This window comes from Agelaius tricolor, unplaced genomic scaffold, assembly GCF_023055355.1.
Source record: "Agelaius tricolor isolate 1412-34295 unplaced genomic scaffold, bAgeTri1.0.p SCAF_1, whole genome shotgun sequence".
In the NCBI taxonomy this organism is placed as follows: Eukaryota; Metazoa; Chordata; class Aves; order Passeriformes; family Icteridae; genus Agelaius; species Agelaius tricolor.
Window position 1 is genome coordinate 113,882,356 of NW_027269261.1, and position 19,237 is coordinate 113,901,592.

The following is a 19,237-nucleotide window of genomic DNA, read 5'->3' on the forward strand; positions in this document are numbered from 1 at the left end:
ACCGGTGTCACCTGCTGGGGCTGGGGATATCCTGAGTGACACCAGTGTCACCTTGTCATCATGCCAGGGAGCTGGGGACACCCTGAGTGACACCAGGGTCACCTGGGGACACCCTGAGTGACACCAGTGTCACCTGCTGGGGACACCCTGAGGGACACCAGTGTCACTTGCTGGGGACACCCTGAGGGACACCGGTGTCACCTGTCACCGTGCACAGGAGGTCTGGGTGCCCGTTTCCTTCTGCTGGGGAATGTGGGGGCATTTGGGGTTTGAGGGGAAGGTGCCACCTGCTGCCACTGTCACTGTGTCACTGTCATTGTCACTGTGTCATTGTCACTGTGTCATTGTCACTGTCACTGTGTCACTGTGTCATTGTCACTGTCACTGTGTCACTGTGTCACTGTCACTGTGTCACTGTGTCATTGTCACTGTGTCACTGTCACTGTGTCATTGTCACTGTGTCATTGTCACTGTCACTGTGTCACTGTGTCACTGTGTCACTGTGTCACTGTCACTGTCACTGTGCCACTGTCATTGTCACTGTGTCACTGTCATTGTCACTGTGTCATTGTCACTGTGTCACTGTCACTGTGTCACTGTCACTGTCACTGTGTCACTGTCACTGTCACTGTGTCATTGTCAGTGTGTCACTGTGTCACTGTCACTGTCACTGTGTCATTGTCACTGTGTCACTGTGTCACTGTCACTGTGTCACTGTGTCACTGTCACTGTGTCACTGTCACTGTCACTGTCACTGTGTCACTGTCACTGTCATTGTGTCACTGTCACTGTGTCACTGTGTCACTGTCACTGTGTCACTGTCACTGTGTCACTGTGTCACTGTCACTGTCACTGTGTCACTGTCACTGTGTCACTGTCATTGTGTCACTGTCACTGTCACTGTGTCACTGTCACTGTGTCATTGTCACTGTGTCACTGTCACTGTGTCACTGTCACTGTGTCACTGTCACTGTGTCACTGTGTCACTGTCACTGTGTTACTGTCACTGTGTCACTGTGTCACTGTCACTGTGTTACTGTCACTGTCACTGTCACTGTGTCACTGTCACTGTGTCACTGTGTCACTGTCACTGTCACTGTCACTGTCACTGTCACTGTCACTGTGTCACTGTCACTGTGTCACTGTGTCACTGTCACTGTGTTACTGTCACTGTCACTGTCACTGTGTCACTGTCACTGTGTCACTGTGTCACTGTCACTGTGTCATTGTCACTGTGTCACTGTCACTGTGTCACTGTCACTGTGTCACTGTGTCACTGTCACTGTGTCACTGTCACTGTCACTGTCACTGTGTCACTGTGTCACTGTGTCACTGTCACTGTCACTGTGTTACTGTCACTGTCACTGTCACTGTGTCACTGTCACTGTGTCACTGTGTCACTGTCACTGTCACTGTCACTGTCACTGTCACTGTGTCACTGTCACTGTGTCACTGTGTCACTGTCACTGTGTTACTGTCACTGTCACTGTCACTGTGTCACTGTCACTGTGTCACTGTGTCACTGTCACTGTGTCATTGTCACTGTGTCACTGTCACTGTGTCACTGTCACTGTGTCACTGTGTCACTGTCACTGTGTTACTGTCACTGTCACTGTCACTGTGTCACTGTCACTGTGTCACTGTGTCACTGTCACTGTGTCACTGTCACTGTGTCACTGTCACTGTCACTGTGTCATTGTCACTGTGTCACTGTGTCACTGTCACTGTGTCACTGTCACTGTCACTGTCACTGTGTCACTGTCACTGTGTCACTGTCACTGTCACTGTGTCACTGTCACTGTGTCACTGTCACTGTGTCACTGTGTCACTGTGTCACTGTCACTGTCACTGTGTCACTGTGTCACTGTCACTGTGTCACTGTCACTGTCATTGTGTCACTGTCACTGTGTCACTGTCACTGTCACTGTGTCACTGTGTCACTGTCACTGTGTCACTGTCACTGTGTCACTGTGTCACTGTCACTGTCACTGTGTCACTGTCACTGTGTCACTGTCACTGTGTCACTGTCACTGTGTCATTGTCACTGTGTCACTGTGTCACTGTCACTGTGTTACTGTCACTGTCACTGTGTCACTGTGTCATTGTCACTGTGTCACTGTCACTGTGTCACTGTCACTGTCACTGTGTCATTGTCACTGTCACTGTGTCACTGTGTCACTGTGTCACTGTGTCACTGTCACTGTCACTGTGTCACTGTGTCACTGTGTCACTGTCACTGTGTCACTGTGTCACTGTCACTGTGTCACTGTGTCACTGTGTCACTGTGTCACTGTCACTGTCACTGTCACTGTGTCACTGTGTCACTGTGTCACTGTCACTGTGTCACTGTCACTGTCACTGTCACTCCTGGTGGGCACTGGGATGGTCCTGAGGGAAGCTGAAGATCCCAAACCAGGCTGGGCTCAGCTGGGGCTGGGAGGAACCTCCTGGTGGGATTTGGGATCTCCTAAGGGTTGAAGGAGCCTCCTGGTGGGATTTGGGATCTCCTGGGGTTTGGAGGAGCCTCCTGGTGGGATTTGGGATCTCCTGGGGTTTGGAGGAGCCTCCCTGGGTGGTTCTGGACGTTCTTCCCTGAGGATCCCGGCCCGCTCCAAGGTGGGGACAGGAGCCACTTCCAGAATTGTCACCTCAGCCTGGTGGCCCTGGAGCCCGGGATGTCCCTGCCAGGACCTTGGAGCTGTCACCTCCGTGGGATCCATCGCCTCCAGCAGCTCAGAGCCTTCCAAAGCCTGGGAGATGCCAGGAGAGGACACCCAGACCCTTCCAAGGCCTTGGAGATGCCAGGAGAGGACACCCAGACCTTTCCAAAGCCTGGGAGATGCCAGGAGAGGACACCCAGACCCTCCCAGAGCCTTGGAGATGCCAGGAGAGGACCTCAGACCCTCCCACAGCCTTGGAGATGCAGCTCAGAGCCTTCCAAATCCTTGGAGATGCCAGGAGAGGTCACCCAGATCTCTCCAAAGCCTTGGAGATGCCAGGAGAGGACCTCAGACCCTTCCAAAGCCCTGGAGATGCGGCTCAGACCCTTCCAAATCCTTGGAGATGCCAGGAGAGGAACCTCAGCTCATCTCAGATCCTTCCAAAGCCTTGGAGATGCAGCTCAGAGCCTCCCAAGGCCTTGGAGATGCCAGGAGAGGACACCCAGACCCTTCCAAAGCCCTGGAGATGCCAGGAGAGGACACCCAGACCTTTCCAAAGCCCTGGAGATGCCAGGAGAGGACCTCAGACCCTTCCAAAGCCTTGCAGATGCAGCTCAGACCCTTCCAAAGCCTTGCAGATGCCAGGAGAGGACACCCAGACCCTTCCAAGGCCTTGGAGATGCCAGGAGAGGACCTCAGACCCTTCCAAAGCCTTGGAGATGCCAGGAGAGGACCTCAGACCCTCCCAAAGCCTTGGAGATGCCAGGAGAGGACCTCAGACCCTCCCAAAGCCTTGCAGATGCAGCTCAGACCCTCCCAAAGCCTGGGAGATGCCAGGAGAGGACACCCAGACCCTTCCAAGGCCTTGGAGATGCCAGGAGAGGACCTCAGACCCTTCCAAAGCCTGGGAGATGCCAGGAGAGGACACCCAGACCCTTCCAAAGCCTTGGAGATGCCAGGAGAGGACACCCAGACCCTCCCAAATCCTTGCAGATGCCAGGAGAGGACACCCAGACCCTTCCAAATCCTTGCAGATGCCAGGAGAGGACCTCAGACCCTTCCAAATCCTTGCAGATGCCAGGAGAGCTCACCCTCGGTGTCTCCCCAAGGCCCCATGCCACAAGACCCCCGCCACCGCCTGCTTTGGGGACAATTCTCCCCGTTTTGGGATTTTGGGGGGAGCCCTCAGCAGAGGCTGGGAGGAGCCGGTGGAGCTCCAGCAGCGGCACCAGGGTGGCGGTGCCAAGGTGGAGAGAGGCCCTGCAGAGGTTTTGGGGCCATGAGAGCTCCCCCAGATGTCCCCCGGCTCCTCTGGGTGTGAGCAGGTCCCCGTTGTCCCATCCCATGGGAATTCCTCATTTTTATGGGGCAAAAAAAGGAGGTTTTGGTGAATTTCCAGGAATAAATCTCGGATTTGTTCTCGGGTGGAGGAAGCATGGGAAGGATGGGCCTGCTGTGAGGAGCAGGGTGGAGCGAGGGGTGGATTGAGGGGAAAAAAGGATCAGAAATGGATCTGAGGGTTTGAGGAGAGGATGGGAATCCCCACCTGGCTCGGGTGAACCCAGCCTGAAGGGTCCCACCGCGATGGAGACGTTGGGATGGAGATGAGGAGAACCCTTCCCTCCCGGGCCGCCCACCCTCGGTTCCTCCAGAGCTCACCGAGTTTGGCTCTTCCACGATTTGCTCCTGGATGGTTTCCCCTGGTGACACCGAAAAAGGAATTTCCTTGTCCATTCTGGCCTGGAAAGGAACGAGACAGAACCATGGTGGGGTTGGTGGCACCACGAAAGGACTTTGCATGTCCTGTCTGGCCTGGAAAGGAACGAGACAGAACCATGGTGGTTTGGTGGCACCACAAAGGAGTTTCCATGTCCTGTCTGGCCTGGAAAGGGATGAGACCCAACCGTGGTGGGGTTGGTGGCACCAAAAAAGGACTTTCCATGTCCTGTCTGGCCTGAAAGGAGTTGAGACAACCCTGGTGGGTTTGGTGGCACCACAAAGGAGTTTCCATGTCCTGTCTGGCCTGGAAAGGAACGAGACACAACCATGGTGGGGTTGGTGACACCGAAAAAAGAATTTCCTTGTCCATTCTGGCCTGGAAAGGAACGAGACACAACCATCATGGGTTTGGTGGCACCAAAAAAGGAATTTCCATGTCCTGTCTGGCTTGGAAAGGGATGAGACCCAACCCTGGTGGGTTTGGTGGCACCAAAAAAGGACTTTGCATGTCCTGTCTGGCCTGGAAAGGAATGAGACACAACCATCATGGGTTTGGTGGCACCAAAAAAGGACTTTTCACATCCTGTAAGCTTGGAAAGGAACGAGACCCAACCGTGGTGGTTTGGTGGCACCACAAAGGAGTTTCCATGTCCTGTCTGGCCTGGAAAGAGTTGAGACCCAACCATGGTGGGTTTGGTGGCACCAAAACCCCACAGCAGGGACAGGGCCATGTTCATGGCCTGGAAAGGGATGAGACAAAACCCTGGTGGTTTGGTGGCACCACAAAGGAATTTCCATGTCCTGTCTGGCCTGGAAAGAGTTGAGACCCAACCATGGTGGGTTTGGTGGCACCAAAACCCCACGGCAGGGACAGGGCCATGTTCATGGCCTGGAAAGGGATGACACAATCACCACGGGTTTGGTGACACCAGAAAAGAGCTTTCCATGTCCTGTCTGGCTTGGAAAGCGATGAGACACAACCCTGGTGGATTTGCGTGTCCTGTCAAGCTTGGAAAGAGTTGAGACCCAACCATGGTGGGTTTGGTGGCAACAAAAAAGGACTTTGCATGTCCTGTCTGGCCTGGAAAGGGATGAGACACAACCATGGTGGGGTTGGTGGCACCACAAAGGACTTTTCACATCCTGTAAGCTTGGAAAGGAATGAGACCCAACTGTAGTGGGGTTGGTGGCACCAAAAAAGGACTTTCCATGTCCTGTCTGGCCTGAAAGGAGTTGAGACAACCCTGGTGGGTTTGGTGGCACCACAAAGGAATTTCCATGTCCGGTCTGGCCTGGAAAGGGATGAGACACAACCATCATGGGTTTGGTGACACGAAAAAAAGAATTTCCATGTCCTGTCTGGCCTGAAAGGGGACAAGACCCAACCCTGGTGGGGTTGGTGACACCAGAAAAGGACATTCCATGTCCTGTCTGGCCTGGAAAGGGATGAGACACAACCATCATGGGTTTGGTGGCACCAAAAAAAGGAATTTCCATGTCCTGTCTGGCCGGGAAAGGAACGAGACACAACCATGGTGGGTTTGGTGGCACCAAAACCCCACGGCAGGGACAGGGCCATGTTCATGGCCTGGAAAGGGTTGAGACACAACCATGGTGGGTTTGGTGGCACCACAAAGGACTTTGCATGTCCTGTCTGGCCTGGAAAGGGATGAGACCCAACCCTGGTGGGGTTGGTGGCACCACAAAGGACTTTGCATGTCCTATCAAGCTTGGAAAGGGTTGAGACCCAACCGTGGTGGTTTGGTGGCACCAAAAAAGGACTTTCCATGTCCTGTCTGGCCTGGAAGGAGTTGAGACAACCCTGGTGGGTTTGGTGGCACCACAAAGGAATTTCCATGTCCGGTCTGGCCTGGAAAGGGTTGAGACCCAACCATGGTGGGTTTGGTGGCACCAAAACCCCACGGCAGGGACAGGGCCATGTTCATGGCCTGGAAAGGATTGAGACAACCATGGTGGGTTTGGTGGCACCAAAAAAGAGCTTTGCATGTCCTGTCCGAGCTGGAAAGGGTTGAGACATAACCCTGGTGCGGTTGGTGACACCACAAAGGACTTTTCACATCCTGTAAGCTTGGAAAGGAACGAGACCCAACCATGGTGGGTTTGGTGGCAACAAAAAAGGACTTTGCATGTCCTGTCTGGCCTGGAAAGGGATGAGACACAACCATGGTGGTTTGGTGGCACCACAAAGGACTTTGCATGTCCTATCAAGCTTGGAAAGGGTTGAGACCCAACTGTGGTGGGTTTGGTGGCACCAAAACCCCACGGCAGGGACAGGGCCATGTTCATGGCCTGGAAAGGGATGAGACACAACCATGGTGAGGTTGGTGGCACCAAAAAAGGACTTTCCATGTCCTGTCTGGCCTGGAAAAAGTTGAGACAACCCTGGTGGGTTTGGTGGCACCACAAAGGACTTTGCATGTCCTGTCTGGCCTGGAAAGGGATGAGACCCAACCGTGGTGGTTTGGTGGCACCACAAAAAGGAATTTCCATGTCCTGTCTGGCCTGGAAGGAGTTGAGACAACCCTGGTGGGTTTGGTGGCACCACAAAGGAATTTCCATGTCCTGTCTGGCCTGGAAAGGGTTGAGACCCAACCCTGGTGGGTTTGGTGGCACCAAAACCCCACGGCAGGGACAGGGCCATGTTCATGGCCTGGAAAGGAACGAGACCCAACCGTGGTGGTTTGGTGGCACCACAAAGGAGTTTCCATGTCCTGTCTGGCCTGGAAGGGGACAAGACCCAACCATGGTGGCATTAAAAAAGGACTTTCCATGTCCTGTCTGGCCTGGAAAGGAACGAGACCCAACCATGGTGGTTTGGTGGCACCACAAAGGAGTTTCCATGTCCTGTCTGGCCTGGAAAGGGTTGAGACACAACCATGGTGGGTTTGGTGACACCAAGAAAGGACTTTCTTGGTGTGTTCTGTCAAGCTTGGAAAGGGTTGAGACAACCCTGGTGGGTTTGGTGGCACCAAAAAAGAGCTTTGCATGTCCTGTCTGGCCTGGAAAGGGATAAGACACAACCATGGTGGTTTGGTGGCACTAAAAAAGGAATTTCCATGTCCTGTCTGGCCTGGAAAGGGTTGAGACACAACCATGGTGGGGTTGGTGACATCAAAAAAAGGAGTTGAGCATCTCCAGCAGCTTTGGGGCACCTTCGAGTCACCTTCATCTCCTCCTCTGAGGAGCTGCCAGCACCTTCCCGTGGGCAATTCCAATGGGATGGGTGTCGGGATGGGTGCTGGTGTTGGGATGGGTGTCAGGATGGGTGTCAGGATGGGTGTTGGTGTCAGGATGGGTGTCAGGATGGGTGTTGGTGTCAGGATGGGTGTCAGGACAGGTGTTGGGATTGGTGTCAGTGTCGGGATGGGTGTCAGTGTCGGGATGGGTGTCAGTGTCGAGATGGGTGTCAGTGTTGGGTGTCGGTGTCAGTGTTGGGTGTTGGTGTCAGTGTTGGGTGGTGCCAGGATGGGTGTCGGGATGGGTGTCAGTGTCAGGATGGGTGTCAGGACAGGTGTTGGGATTGGTGTTGGGATGGGTGTCAGTGTCGGGATGGGTGTCAGTGTTGGGTGTCAGTCTCAGTGTTGGGTGTCAGTGTCAGTGCTGGGTGGTGCCAGGATGGGTGTCAGGTTGGATGTTGGGGATGCTCCAGCATCGCGGTGACGCCACCATTCCCCCAACCCCTCCCTATCCCCTGGCACCACCCCTCCGACCCTGTCCCCCCTTGTCCCCTCAGATCTGCATCCAAGCTGTGCCCCGTGCCACCCAGGAGCTGTGCACTGCCACCACGGCTCCCTGTCCCTGTCCCCCTTGTCCCCTCAGATCTGCATCCAAGCCGTGCCCCACATCACCCAGGAGCTGTGCGCTGCCACCACGGCTCCCTGTCCCTGTCCCTGTCCCCCTTGTCCCCTCAGATCTGCATCCAAGCCGTGCCCCGTGCCACCCAAGAGCTGTGCGCTGCCACCATGGCTCCCTGTCCCTGTCCCCCTTGTCCCCTCAGATCTGCATCCAAGCCGTGCCCCGTGCCACCCAGGAGCTGTGCACTGCCACCATGGCCCCCTGACCCTGTCCCTGTCCCCCTTGTCCCCTCAGATCTGCATCCTGGAGTGCGAAGGCCAGGCCGTGCCCCGCGCCACCTGGGAGCTGTGTGCTGCCACCCTCCGAGCGTCGCCGCGGCCCCGCCGCCTCTCCGGCCGGCCCTGGCCCTCGGGCCCGTCCCCCTGGGCCCAGCCCCAGCACGAGGAGGAGGAGGAGGAAGAGCAGGAGGACATTTCCCGGCGGCCGGGCGCGGACCGGGCGGCCAAGGGGGTGCAGAAGAGGTACGGGGGCTTCATCGGGGTGCGCAAGTCGGCGCGGAAGTGGAACAACCAGAAGAGGTTTAGCGAGTTCCTGAAGCAGTACCTGGGCATGGCGCCGCGCTCCAGTGAGTACGGCCGCGGCGGCGCCGGCGACGCCAACGAGATCTAAACGGGATCCAAGCGTGGGATCCGAGCATGGCATCCAACCCTCCACACCCCGCCCGCCACATCCCATGGGTGCCATCCTACAAGGGGGCCATCACCAAGAGAAAAAATCCCATTCGGAAACACGGCTCGGAAACGCCGGCGCCGCCACAGGGAGGGACACGGCGGGAGGGACCTTGGGGGCTGATTTGGGGCGCCCTTGGGTCACCTTTGGGGGGACCTTTGGGGTCACCTTGGGGGCACCTTAGGGGGCACCTTTGGGACACCCTGAGATCCCCTTTGGGGTCACCTTGGGGGCACCTTCAGGTCACCCTCAGGGTCACCTTTGGGGGTGCCTTTGGGGCACCTTCAGGGTCACCTTGGGGGCACCTTCAGGTCACCCTTGGGGTCACCTTGGGGGCACCTTTAGGGCACCCTGAGATCCCCTTTGGGGGCACCTTCAGGTCACCCTTGGGGTCACCTTGGGGGCACCTTCAGGTCACCCTTGGGGTCACCTTGGGGGCACCTTCAGGGTCATCTTGGGGGCAACTTTGGGGCACCTTGGGGCTGCTTTTGAGGTGACCTTCAGGTCACCCTCAGGGTCACCTTGGGGGCACCTTTAAGGTCACCCTCAGGGTCACCTTTGGGGTCACCCTCAGGGTCACCTTCAAGGTCACCCTCGGGGCTGCCTTTGTGGTCACCTTTGGGGGCACCTTCAGGGTCATCTTTGGGGTTGCCCTCAGGGTCACCTTTGGGGTCACCTTTGTGGTTGCCTTTGGGCACCTTTGAGGTCACCTTTGGGGGCACCTTGGTGTCACCTCCATGGTCACCCTCATGGTCACCTTTGGGGTCACCCCCCCTTTGAGGTCACCTTTGGGGGCACCTTGGTGTCACCTCCATGGTCACCCTCATGGTCACCTTTGGGGTCACCCCCCCTTTGGGGTCACCTTTGGGAGCACCTTCAAGGTCGCTTTTGGGCTCACCTGTGGAGTCACCTTTGGGGTCACCCTCAGGGTCACCTTTGGGGTGACCTCACCTTCAAGATCACTTCAGGGTCACCTTCAGGCCCACCCTCACGGTCACCTTTGGGGTCACCTTTGGTGTCACCTCCCAGGTCACCACTGGGGTCACCCTCAGCATTGCCCTCAGGGTCACCTCCAGGGTTGGAGTCACCCTCAGGGTCACCTTTGGGGTCACCTTTGAGGTCACCCTCAGGGTCACCTTCAAAGTTACCTTTGGGTTGTCCCCAGGTCACCCTCAGGGTCACCCTTGGAGCCACCCTCAGGGTCACCTTTGGGATGTCCCCAGTGCTGCCCTCAGGGTCACCTTGGGGGTCACCTTCGGTGTCACCTTTGAGGTCACCCTCAGGGTCGGGGTCACCACTGGGGTCACCCTCAGGGTCACCTTTGGGTCATCCCCAGGCTGCCCTCAGGGTCACCCCCGGTGTCACCTTTGGGGTCACCTTCAGCGTCACTTTGGGGCCACTTTTGGGGTCACCTTCAAGGTGACTTTTGGGTCACCCTCAGGTTGCCCTCAGTGTCACCCTCAGTGTCACCCTCAGTGTCACCCTCGGTGTCACCCTCGGTGTCACCCTCAGTGTCCCCTGCCAGGGCTGCTGCTCCAGGTCCAGCAGGGGTCGGTTTCCCCCAATAAAAAATTGGGAAAAAAGAATCAAAAATCCAAAGAAATATGGGAAATGTTAAAAAAAAAAAAGGGAGTTTTTTTTGTAAATGAAATTGAAAAATTAAAAAATTTAATTTAAAGTTTTAAAATTCCATGGAGATTTAAAATAGAATTTTGAAATAATGTTAAATAAAGAAGGAAATTTCAAATTTCAAGACATGAAAATCAAATCATTTCAGGATAAATGGAAAATATTTAAAAGAAATCAAAAGAAGTTTCAAAAAAATTTAAAAGAAATAGAGGATAAATTTCAAAGATATTGTAAAGAAATAAAGGACAAAGTTCAAAAATATTTTCAAAAAGGAATAAAAAAGAGATTTCAAAAATATTCTGAAGAGATAAAGAGATAAAATTTTTAAAAATTTAAAAAATATTTAAAAGGAATAAAGAATGAAATGGAATTATTTAAAATAAATAAAAGATTGGTCAAAATGATTTAAAAGAAGTTTAAAAAATGAGTTAAAATATTTAAAGTAAATGGAAGAGAAGCATTTAAAATAAATTTTAAAGGTGAATAAAATTTGAATTAAATTCAATTAAATAAAAAGAAATATCTAGAAAAAATTTAAATAAATTTTTAAAAATTCAAGAAATAAAAACACCAAGAAAAATAAAATGAAGAAAAATGAAAATAAATTAAAGTTAAATAAAAATATAAAGAAATATAAATAAAAATAAATTAAATAAAATGAATTTTTTAAAAAATTAAAATAAATCCAAGTAGAACCCCATTTCAAATTAACCAATTCCTGCCCAGAACTCTCCAGTCCCACGCTGCAATTCCCCAAAAAAATCCCAAATTTGGGAGAATTTTCACATTTTTCCACTTTTTTAAATTAATTTTTTTTCCTATTTTTCCCCTCCCTGGCTGGAATCTCCCAAAATTCCAGGAGAGGAATTCCAAAATTCCAAAATTCTGAAATTCCAAAATTCCCCTCCCCTGCTCTCGGCTCAGCTGCTTTGGCCTTTCCTTCTTTTTTTACCATTTTCCCCCCATTTTTTACATTTTTTTTCTCTTTTCCCCCTTTTATTCCCAACTTTTAAAATTTTTTTCTCTTTTTTCCCCTTTTCCCCCCTTTTAATTTTTTTCCCTCTATTTTCCCCTTTTTTCCCCTCTTTATTTCCCATTTTCCACCACTTTTTAAATTATTTTTTTCTCTTTTTCCCCCGCTTTTTACATTTTCCCTTAATTTCCCTTTTCCCCCACTCTTTAAACATTTTTCTCTTTATTTTCCTTTTTCCCCCTTTCTTTCCTCTATTTAATCTCATTTTATTTTCCTTTCCTTTTCCCTGTTTTATTTGTTTTTTTTTTCTTTTCCCCTTCCTTTCCCCCACTTCATTTCCTATTTTTTCCTTTTCACTTCTTCATTTCATTTTGTACTTTCCCCTCTTTCTTTTCCCTATTAAATTTTATTTTTTAATAATTTCCCCCTTTCTTTTCCACATTTTATTTTGTATTTTTTCCCCTTCCTTTTCCCCATTTTATTTTTTTATTTTCCCCCTCTCTTTCTCCCATTTCACTCCGCCCTTTTTTATTTTCCCTTCTTTTATTTTATTTTATTTTATTTTATTTCATTTTATTTTATTTTATTTCATTTTATTTTAATTTTCCTCTTCCTTTCCCCCATTTTATCTTGTATTTTTCCCCCTTTCTTTCCTCTATTTAATTTCATTTTGTTTTCTTTTCCCCTTCCTTTTCCCCATTTTATCTCCTTTTTTTAAATTTTATTTTCCCCTTTTCCCCATTTTATCTCCTTTTTTATTTATTTTATTTCCCCTTCCTTTTCCCTATTTCATTTTATATTTTTTTTTCCTTTTCCCCTTTCTTTTCCCCTCGTTATTTTATATTTTCTGTAGCGTTCCGGCACCGCCTCCCGGCCCGGCCGAGGCCCAATTAACCCAACCCCGGCTCGGGCCCGGCCGCGCCAGCTCCCGGCGGGACCCGAAGCGCTTCGGCTCCGGAGCCCCGAGGCCGCCAAAGCTCCGCCTACCCCGAGCCGACGGCTCCCGAGCGCTCCCGAAGGCTCCCGAGGGTTCCCGAAGGCTCCCGAGGGTTCCCGAAGGCTCCCGAGGGTTCCCGAGGGCTCCCCCGACGGCTCCCGAGCGCTCCCGAAGGCTCCCGAGGGGTCCCGAGGGCTCCCCCGACGGTTCCCGAGCGCACCCGAGGGCTCTCCTGACGTTTCCCGGGCTCTCCCGATGGTTCCCGAGGGATCCCCAAACAGTTTCTGCCGGCTCCCGAGGGCTCCCCCGCCGGTTCCCGCCACATCCCCACGGTTCCCGAGGGCTCTCGACAGTTCCCTAACACTCCCCTGACGGTTCCCGAGGGCTCCGTTCCTGAGGGCTCCCCGGCCGGTTCCTGAGGGCTCCCCCGGCGGTTCCTGAGGGCTCCCGAGGGCTCCCCCGACGGTTCCCGAGGGCTCCCGCCGATTACCGAGCCCTCCCCCGCCGGTTCCTGACGGTTCCCGAGGGCTCCCTCACCGGTTCCCGAGGGCTCCCGAGCGCTCCCCCGACGGTTCCCGAGGGCTCCCGCCGATTACCGAGCCCTCCCCCGCCGGTTCCTGACGGTTCCCGAGGGCTCCCTCACCGGTTCCCGAGGGCTCCTGAGGGCTCTTTCGACGGTTCCCGAGGGCTCTTCCGACGGTTTCCGACGGTCCCCGAGGGCTCCCCCGCCGGTTCCCGAGCGCTCCCCCGCCAGTTTCCGCCAGATCCCGTCCCGCCGGTTCCCGAGGGCTCCTGAGGGCTCCCGCCGGTTCCCGAGGGCTCCCCCGCCGGTTCCTGACGGTTCCCAAGGGTTCCCCCGCCGGTTCCCGCCGGCTCCTGAGGGCTCTTCCGACGGTTTCCGAAGGCTCCCCCGATGGTTCCCGCCGGCTCCCGAGCGTTCCCGAAGGTTTCCGAGGGCTCCCCCGAGAGTTCCCGAGCGTTTCCGAGGGCTCCCCCGAGAGTTCCCGAGGGTTTCCGAGGGCTCCCCCGAGAGTTCCCGAAGGTTTCCGAGGGCTCTCCCGAGAGTTCCCGAAGGTTTCCGAGAGTTCCCCCGAGAGTTCCCGAAGGTTTCCGAGAGTTCCCGAGGGTTCCCGAAGGTTTCCGAGAGTTCCCGAGGGTTCCCGAAGGTTTCCGAGAGTTCCCGAGAGTTCCCGAAGGTTTCCGAGAGTTCCCGAGGGTTCCCGAAGCCGCGGTGAGGGCGGGAGGATCCGCGCGGAACCGAGGCCGAACGCGAGGGGAAAAACGGGAATTTTGCCCCCCAAAATTGGGATTTTTGTGGGGAAAATTGGAATTTTTTCCCCCCAAAAAATAAGATTTTTGGACAAAAAAAAAATTGGGATTTTGTGGAAAATTTTTGAATGTTTGCCCCAGGAAAATTGGATTTTTGACCGAAAAAAAAGAGGAATTTTTGCAGACAAAATTTGAGTTTTTGCCTCCCCCCTAAATTGAAATTTTACCCAGAAAATTTTACCCAGAAAAGGGGAATTTCTGCATAAAAAGCCCAGGAATTTTTGCTGAAAAAAAAAGGAATTTTTGGCCCAAACAATCGAATTTTTAGCAGAAAAAATTGGAATTTCCGCAAAAAATATTTGAATTCTTGCCTAAAAAGGAGAAATTTTTGCCAAAAATATTTAATTCTCGCCACAAAAAAATTTTGAATTTTTGCTCCAAAAAAATGGAACTTTTGTGGAAATAAAGAAATTTTTGTCAGAAAGAAAAAGAATTTTTGCAAAAATATTTTGAATTTTTGCCCAGAAAAAGGGAATTTTATGCCAAAAAATTTGAATTTTTTGCCAAAAAAAGAGAATTTTTGCCCAAAAAAGGAGGAATTTTTGCCAATGAAAATTTGAATTTTGTAAAGAAAATAGGAAATTTTGCCCCCCTTCAAAAAATTAATTTTTGCCAAAAAAAAGAGGAATTTTTGGCCAAAAAAAAGGATTTTTTGGAAAAAAAGAGGAATTTTTGCCAATGAAAAATTAAATTGTCACCTAAAAAAAGAGGAATTTTTCCCTCCCAAAAATTGAATTTTCACCCAAAAAAGTGGAGATTTTGCCCAAAAAAGGACAAAAAAAATCAAATTTCCCAAATTTTCCCCCAAAATTCTGGAAATTTTCATTTCTTTTCATTCCACTTGAATTTTTTGAATACCAAAAATAAAAATTCCAAACCCTCGGAGCCGTTCCCGAGCCGATTCCAAAAACAAAAATCACAAAAAACCCCAAAGAAATCCCAAAAAAATCCCCCCAAAATCCCAAAAAAATGAGAATATTTTGATAATTCCGATGGGAAAATGTAAAAAAAATTAAAAAAAAAAAAAAGGGAAATTCCAGGATGAGCCCGAAATTTTGATTTTTTTGTTGTTTCTGAGATTTCTCATTAAAGTTGTACAGAGCAAAAAAATCCAAAATAAATCCATTTATGGTTTCTATGAGCTGATTGCCACTCGTGCCGGGGGAAATCTGGGAATTTGGGAATTCTGAGGCATCGGGACGGGGCCGATTTGGGGGATTTGGGACAGGTCGGATCCGTGGGATTTGGGAATTTCGGAGGGATTGGGACAGGTTGGATCTGTGGGATTGGGATTGGGACAGGTTGGATCTGTGGGATTTGGGAATTTCAGAGGGATTGGGACGCGTTGGATTTGTGGGATTTGGGATTGGGGTTGGATTGGTTGGATCCATGGGATTTGGGATCTTTGGGGGGATTGGGACAGGTTGGATCCGTGGGATTTGGGAATTCCCAAGGGATTGGGACAGGTTGGATGTGTGGGATTTGGGAATTTCAGAGGGATTGGGACGCGTTGGATTTGTGGGATTTGGGATTGGGATTGGATTGGTTGGATCCGTGGGATTTGGGAATTCCAGAGGGATCAGGATGGGTTGGATCAGTGGGATTTGGGAATTCCAGAGGGATCGGGACAGGTTGGTTTTGTGGGATTGGGACAGGTTGGATCCATGGATTTGGGATCTTTGGGGGGATTGGGACAGGTTGGATTTATGGGATTTGGGAATTTCAGAGGGATTGGGACAGGTTGGATGTGTGGGATTGGGATTGGATTGGTTGGATCCATGGGATTTGGGATCTTCAGGGGGATCGGGACAGGTTGGATCTGTGAGGTTTGGGAATTTCGGAGGGATTGGGACGCATTGGATTTGTGGGATTTGGGATTGGGGTTGGATTGCTTGGATCCATGGGATTTGGGATCTTCAGGGGGATCGGGACAGCTTGAATCCATGGGATTTGGGAATTTCAGAGGGACTGGGACAGGTCAGATCCAGGGGATTTGGGAATTCCAGAGGGATTGAGACAGGTCAGATATGTGAGATCGGGACAGGATGGATCTGTGGGATTTGGGATCTTCAGAGGGATTGGGACAGGTTGGATTTGTGGGATTGGGATTGGGATTGGGATTGGGATTGGGATTGGTTGGATCCATGGGATGAGCTCAGGTTGGATCTGTGGGATTTGGGAATTCCAGAGGGATTGGGACAGGTTGGATGTGTGGGATTGGGATTGGGATTGGATTGGATTGGTTGGATCCATGGGATGAGCTCAGGTTGGATCCATGGGATTTGGGATCTTCAGGGGGATCGGGACAGGTTGGATCTGTGGGATTTGGGATCTCCAGTGGGATCAGGACAGGTTGGATCTGTGGGATTGGGATTGGATTGGTTGGATCTGTGGGATTTGGGAATTTCAGAGGGATCGGGACAGGTTGGTTTTGTGGGATTGGGACAGGTTTGATCCATGGGATTTGGGATCTCCAGAGGGATTGGGACGCGTTGGATTTGTGGGATTTGGGATTGGATTGGTTGGATCCATGGGATTTGGGATCTTCGGGGGGATTTGGGACAGGTTGGATCTGTGGGATTTGGGATCTCCAGAGGGATCGGGACAGGTTGGATCTGTGGGATTTGGGAATTCCAGAGGGATTGAAACAGATCAGATCTGTGGGATTTGGGATTGGGATTGGTTGGATCCATGGGATGAGCTCAGGTTGGATCCATGGGATTTGGGATCTCCAAAGGGATCGGGACAGGTTGGATCTGTGGGATTTGGGAATTCCAGAGGGATTGGGACAGGTCAGATCCAGGGGATTTGGGAATTTCAGAGGAATTGGGACAGATTTGATCTGTGGGATTGGGATGAGCTCAGGTTGGATCCGTGGGATTTGGGATCTCCAAAGGGATCGGGACAGGTTGGATCTGTGGGATTGGGATGAGCTCAGGTTGGATCTGTGGGATTTGGGAATTCCAGAGGGATTGGGACAGGTTGGATCCGTGGGATTTGGGAATTTCAGAGGGATCGGGACGTGTTGGATTTGTGGGATTGGGATTGGATTGGTTGGATCCATGGGATTTGGGATCTTCAGAGGGATTGGGAGAGGTTGGATCTGTGGGATTTGGGAATTCCCAAGGGATTTGGACAGGTTGGATCTGTGGGATTGGGATTGGGATTGGGATTGGGATTGGATTGGTTGGATCCATGGGATGAGCTCAGATTGGATCCATGGGATTTGGGATCTCCAGAGGGGTTGGGATAGGTTGGATCTGTGGGATTTGGGAATTTCAGAGGGATTGGGACAGGTTGGATCTGTGGGATTGGGATTGGATTGGTTGGATCCATGGGATTTGGGATCTTCAGGGGGATCGGGACAGGTTGGATCCGTGGGATTGGGATTGGGATTGGATTGGATTGGTTGGATCCATGGGATTTGGGATCTTTGGGGGGATTGGGACAGGTTGGATCCGTGGGATTTGGGAATTCCCAAGGGATTGGGACAGGTTGGATGTGTGGGATTTGGGAACTTCAGAGGGATTGGGATTGGGATTGGGATTGGGATTGGGATTGGGATTGGATCTGTGGGATTTGGGATCTTCAGGGGGATCGGGACAGGTTGGATCTGCGGGATTTGGGAATTTCAGAGGAATTGGGACAGGTTGGATCTGTGGGATTGGGATGAGCTCCGGTTGGATCTGTGGGATTTGGGAATTCCCAAGGGATTGGGACAGGTTGGTTTTGTGGGATTGGGACAGGTTTGATCCATGGATTTGGGAATTTCAGAGGGATTGGGACAGGTTGGATCTGTGGGATTTGGGATCTTCAGAGGGATTTGGATTGGGATTGGATCTGTGGGATTTGGGATCTTCAGGGAGATTGGGACAGGTTGGATTTGTGGGATTTGGGATCTTCAGGGGGATTGGGATCTCAGGTTGGATCCATGGGATTTGGGATCTCCAAAGGGATTGGGACAGGTTGGATCTGTGGGATTTGAGAATTCCAGAGGGATTGGGACAGGTTGGATCTGTGGGATTGGGATGAGCTCAGGTTGGATCTGGGGGATTTGGGAATTTCAGGGGGATCAGGACAGGTTGGATCTGTGGGATTGGGATTGGGATTGGGATTGGTTGGATCCATGGGATGAGCTCAGGTTGAATCCGTGGGATTTTGGATCTTCAGTGGGATTGGGACGGGTTGGATCTGTGGGATTGGGATTGGATTGGGATTGGATTGGTTGGATCCATGGGATGAGCTCAGGTTGGATCTGTGGGATTTGGGAATTCCAGAGGGATCAAGACAGGTTGGATCTGTGGGATTGGATTGGTTGGATCCATGGGATTTGGGATCTTCAGGGGGATTGGGACAGGTTGGATCTGTGGGATTTGGGAATTCCGGAGGGATTGGGACAGGTGGGATCTGTGGGATTGGGATTGGGATTGGGATTGGATTGGTTGGATCCGTGGGATGAGCTCAGGTTGGATCTGTGGGATTTGGGAATTCCCAAGGGATTGGGACAGGTCAGATCTGTGGGATTTGGGAATTCCGGAGGGATTGGGACAGGTTGGATCTGTGGGATTGGGATTGGGATTGGGATTGGGATTGGATTGGTTGGATCCATGGGATGAGCTCAGGTTGGATCCATGGGATTTGGGATCTTCAGGGGGATCGGGACAGGTTGGATCTGTGGGATTTGGGATCTCCAGTGGGATCAGGACAGGTTGGATCTGTGGGATTGGGATTGGATTGGTTGGATCTGTGGGATTTGGGAATTTCGGAGGGATCGGGACAGGTTGGTTTTGTGGGATTGGGACAGGTTGGATCCATGGGATTTGGGATCTCCAGAGGGATTGGGACGCGTTGGATTTGTGGGATTTGGGATTGGATTGGTTGGATCCATGGGATTTGGGATCTTCGGGGGGATTGGGACGCGTTGGATTTGTGGGACTGGGATTGGGATTGGATTGGTTGGATCCATGGGATTTGGGATCTTCAGGGGGATCGGGACAGGTTGGATTTGTGGGATTTGGGAATTCCCAAGGGATTTGGACAGGTTGGATCTGTGGGATTGGGATTGGGATTGGGATTGGGATTGGGATTGGGATTGGATTGGTTGGATCCATGGGATGAGCTCAGATTGGATCCATGGGATTTGGGATCTCCAGAGGGGTTGGGATAGGTTGGATCTGTGGGATTTGGGAATTTCAGAGGGATTGGGACAGGTTGGATCTGTGGGATTGGGATTGGATTGGTTGGATCCATGGGATTTGGGATCTTCAGGGGGATCGGGACAGGTTGGATCCGTGGGATTGGGATTGGGATTGGATTGGATTGGTTGGATCCATGGGATTTGGGATCTTTGGGGGGATTGGGACAGGTTGGATCCGTGGGATTTGGGAATTCCCAAGGGATTGGGGCAGGTTGGATGTGTGGGATTTGGGAACTTCAGAGGGATTG

General features: G+C 51.6%; 2 protein-coding genes across 3 annotated transcripts in view; both read left to right on the top strand.

Moving 5' to 3' along the window:
- The window catches only part of PNOC (prepronociceptin), a 29,184-nt gene extending 14,251 nt beyond the window's left edge, over nt 1-14,933 (top strand). The window contains exons 3-4 of one of the 2 annotated variants that reach the window (XM_071448128.1): nt 8,490-8,820; nt 12,380-14,933. In XM_071448128.1, coding sequence (XP_071304229.1) covers nt 8,490-8,820; nt 12,380-12,420 — 372 coding nt within the window. In that variant the 3' untranslated portion in view covers nt 12,421-14,933. Of the gene's footprint in view, nt 1-8,489 lie in introns of both variants that reach the window. The other variant, XM_071448119.1, reaches the window with a different exon arrangement.
- On the top strand, nt 12,719-13,698 carry LOC139587630 (uncharacterized). Its single transcript, XM_071422051.1, has 2 exons — nt 12,719-12,795; nt 12,990-13,698. Exons 1-2 carry the CDS (start codon nt 12,719-12,721, stop codon nt 13,696-13,698), a joined length of 786 nt encoding a protein of 261 aa, XP_071278152.1.
- Nucleotides 14,934-19,237: the final 4,304 nt, after the last annotated feature.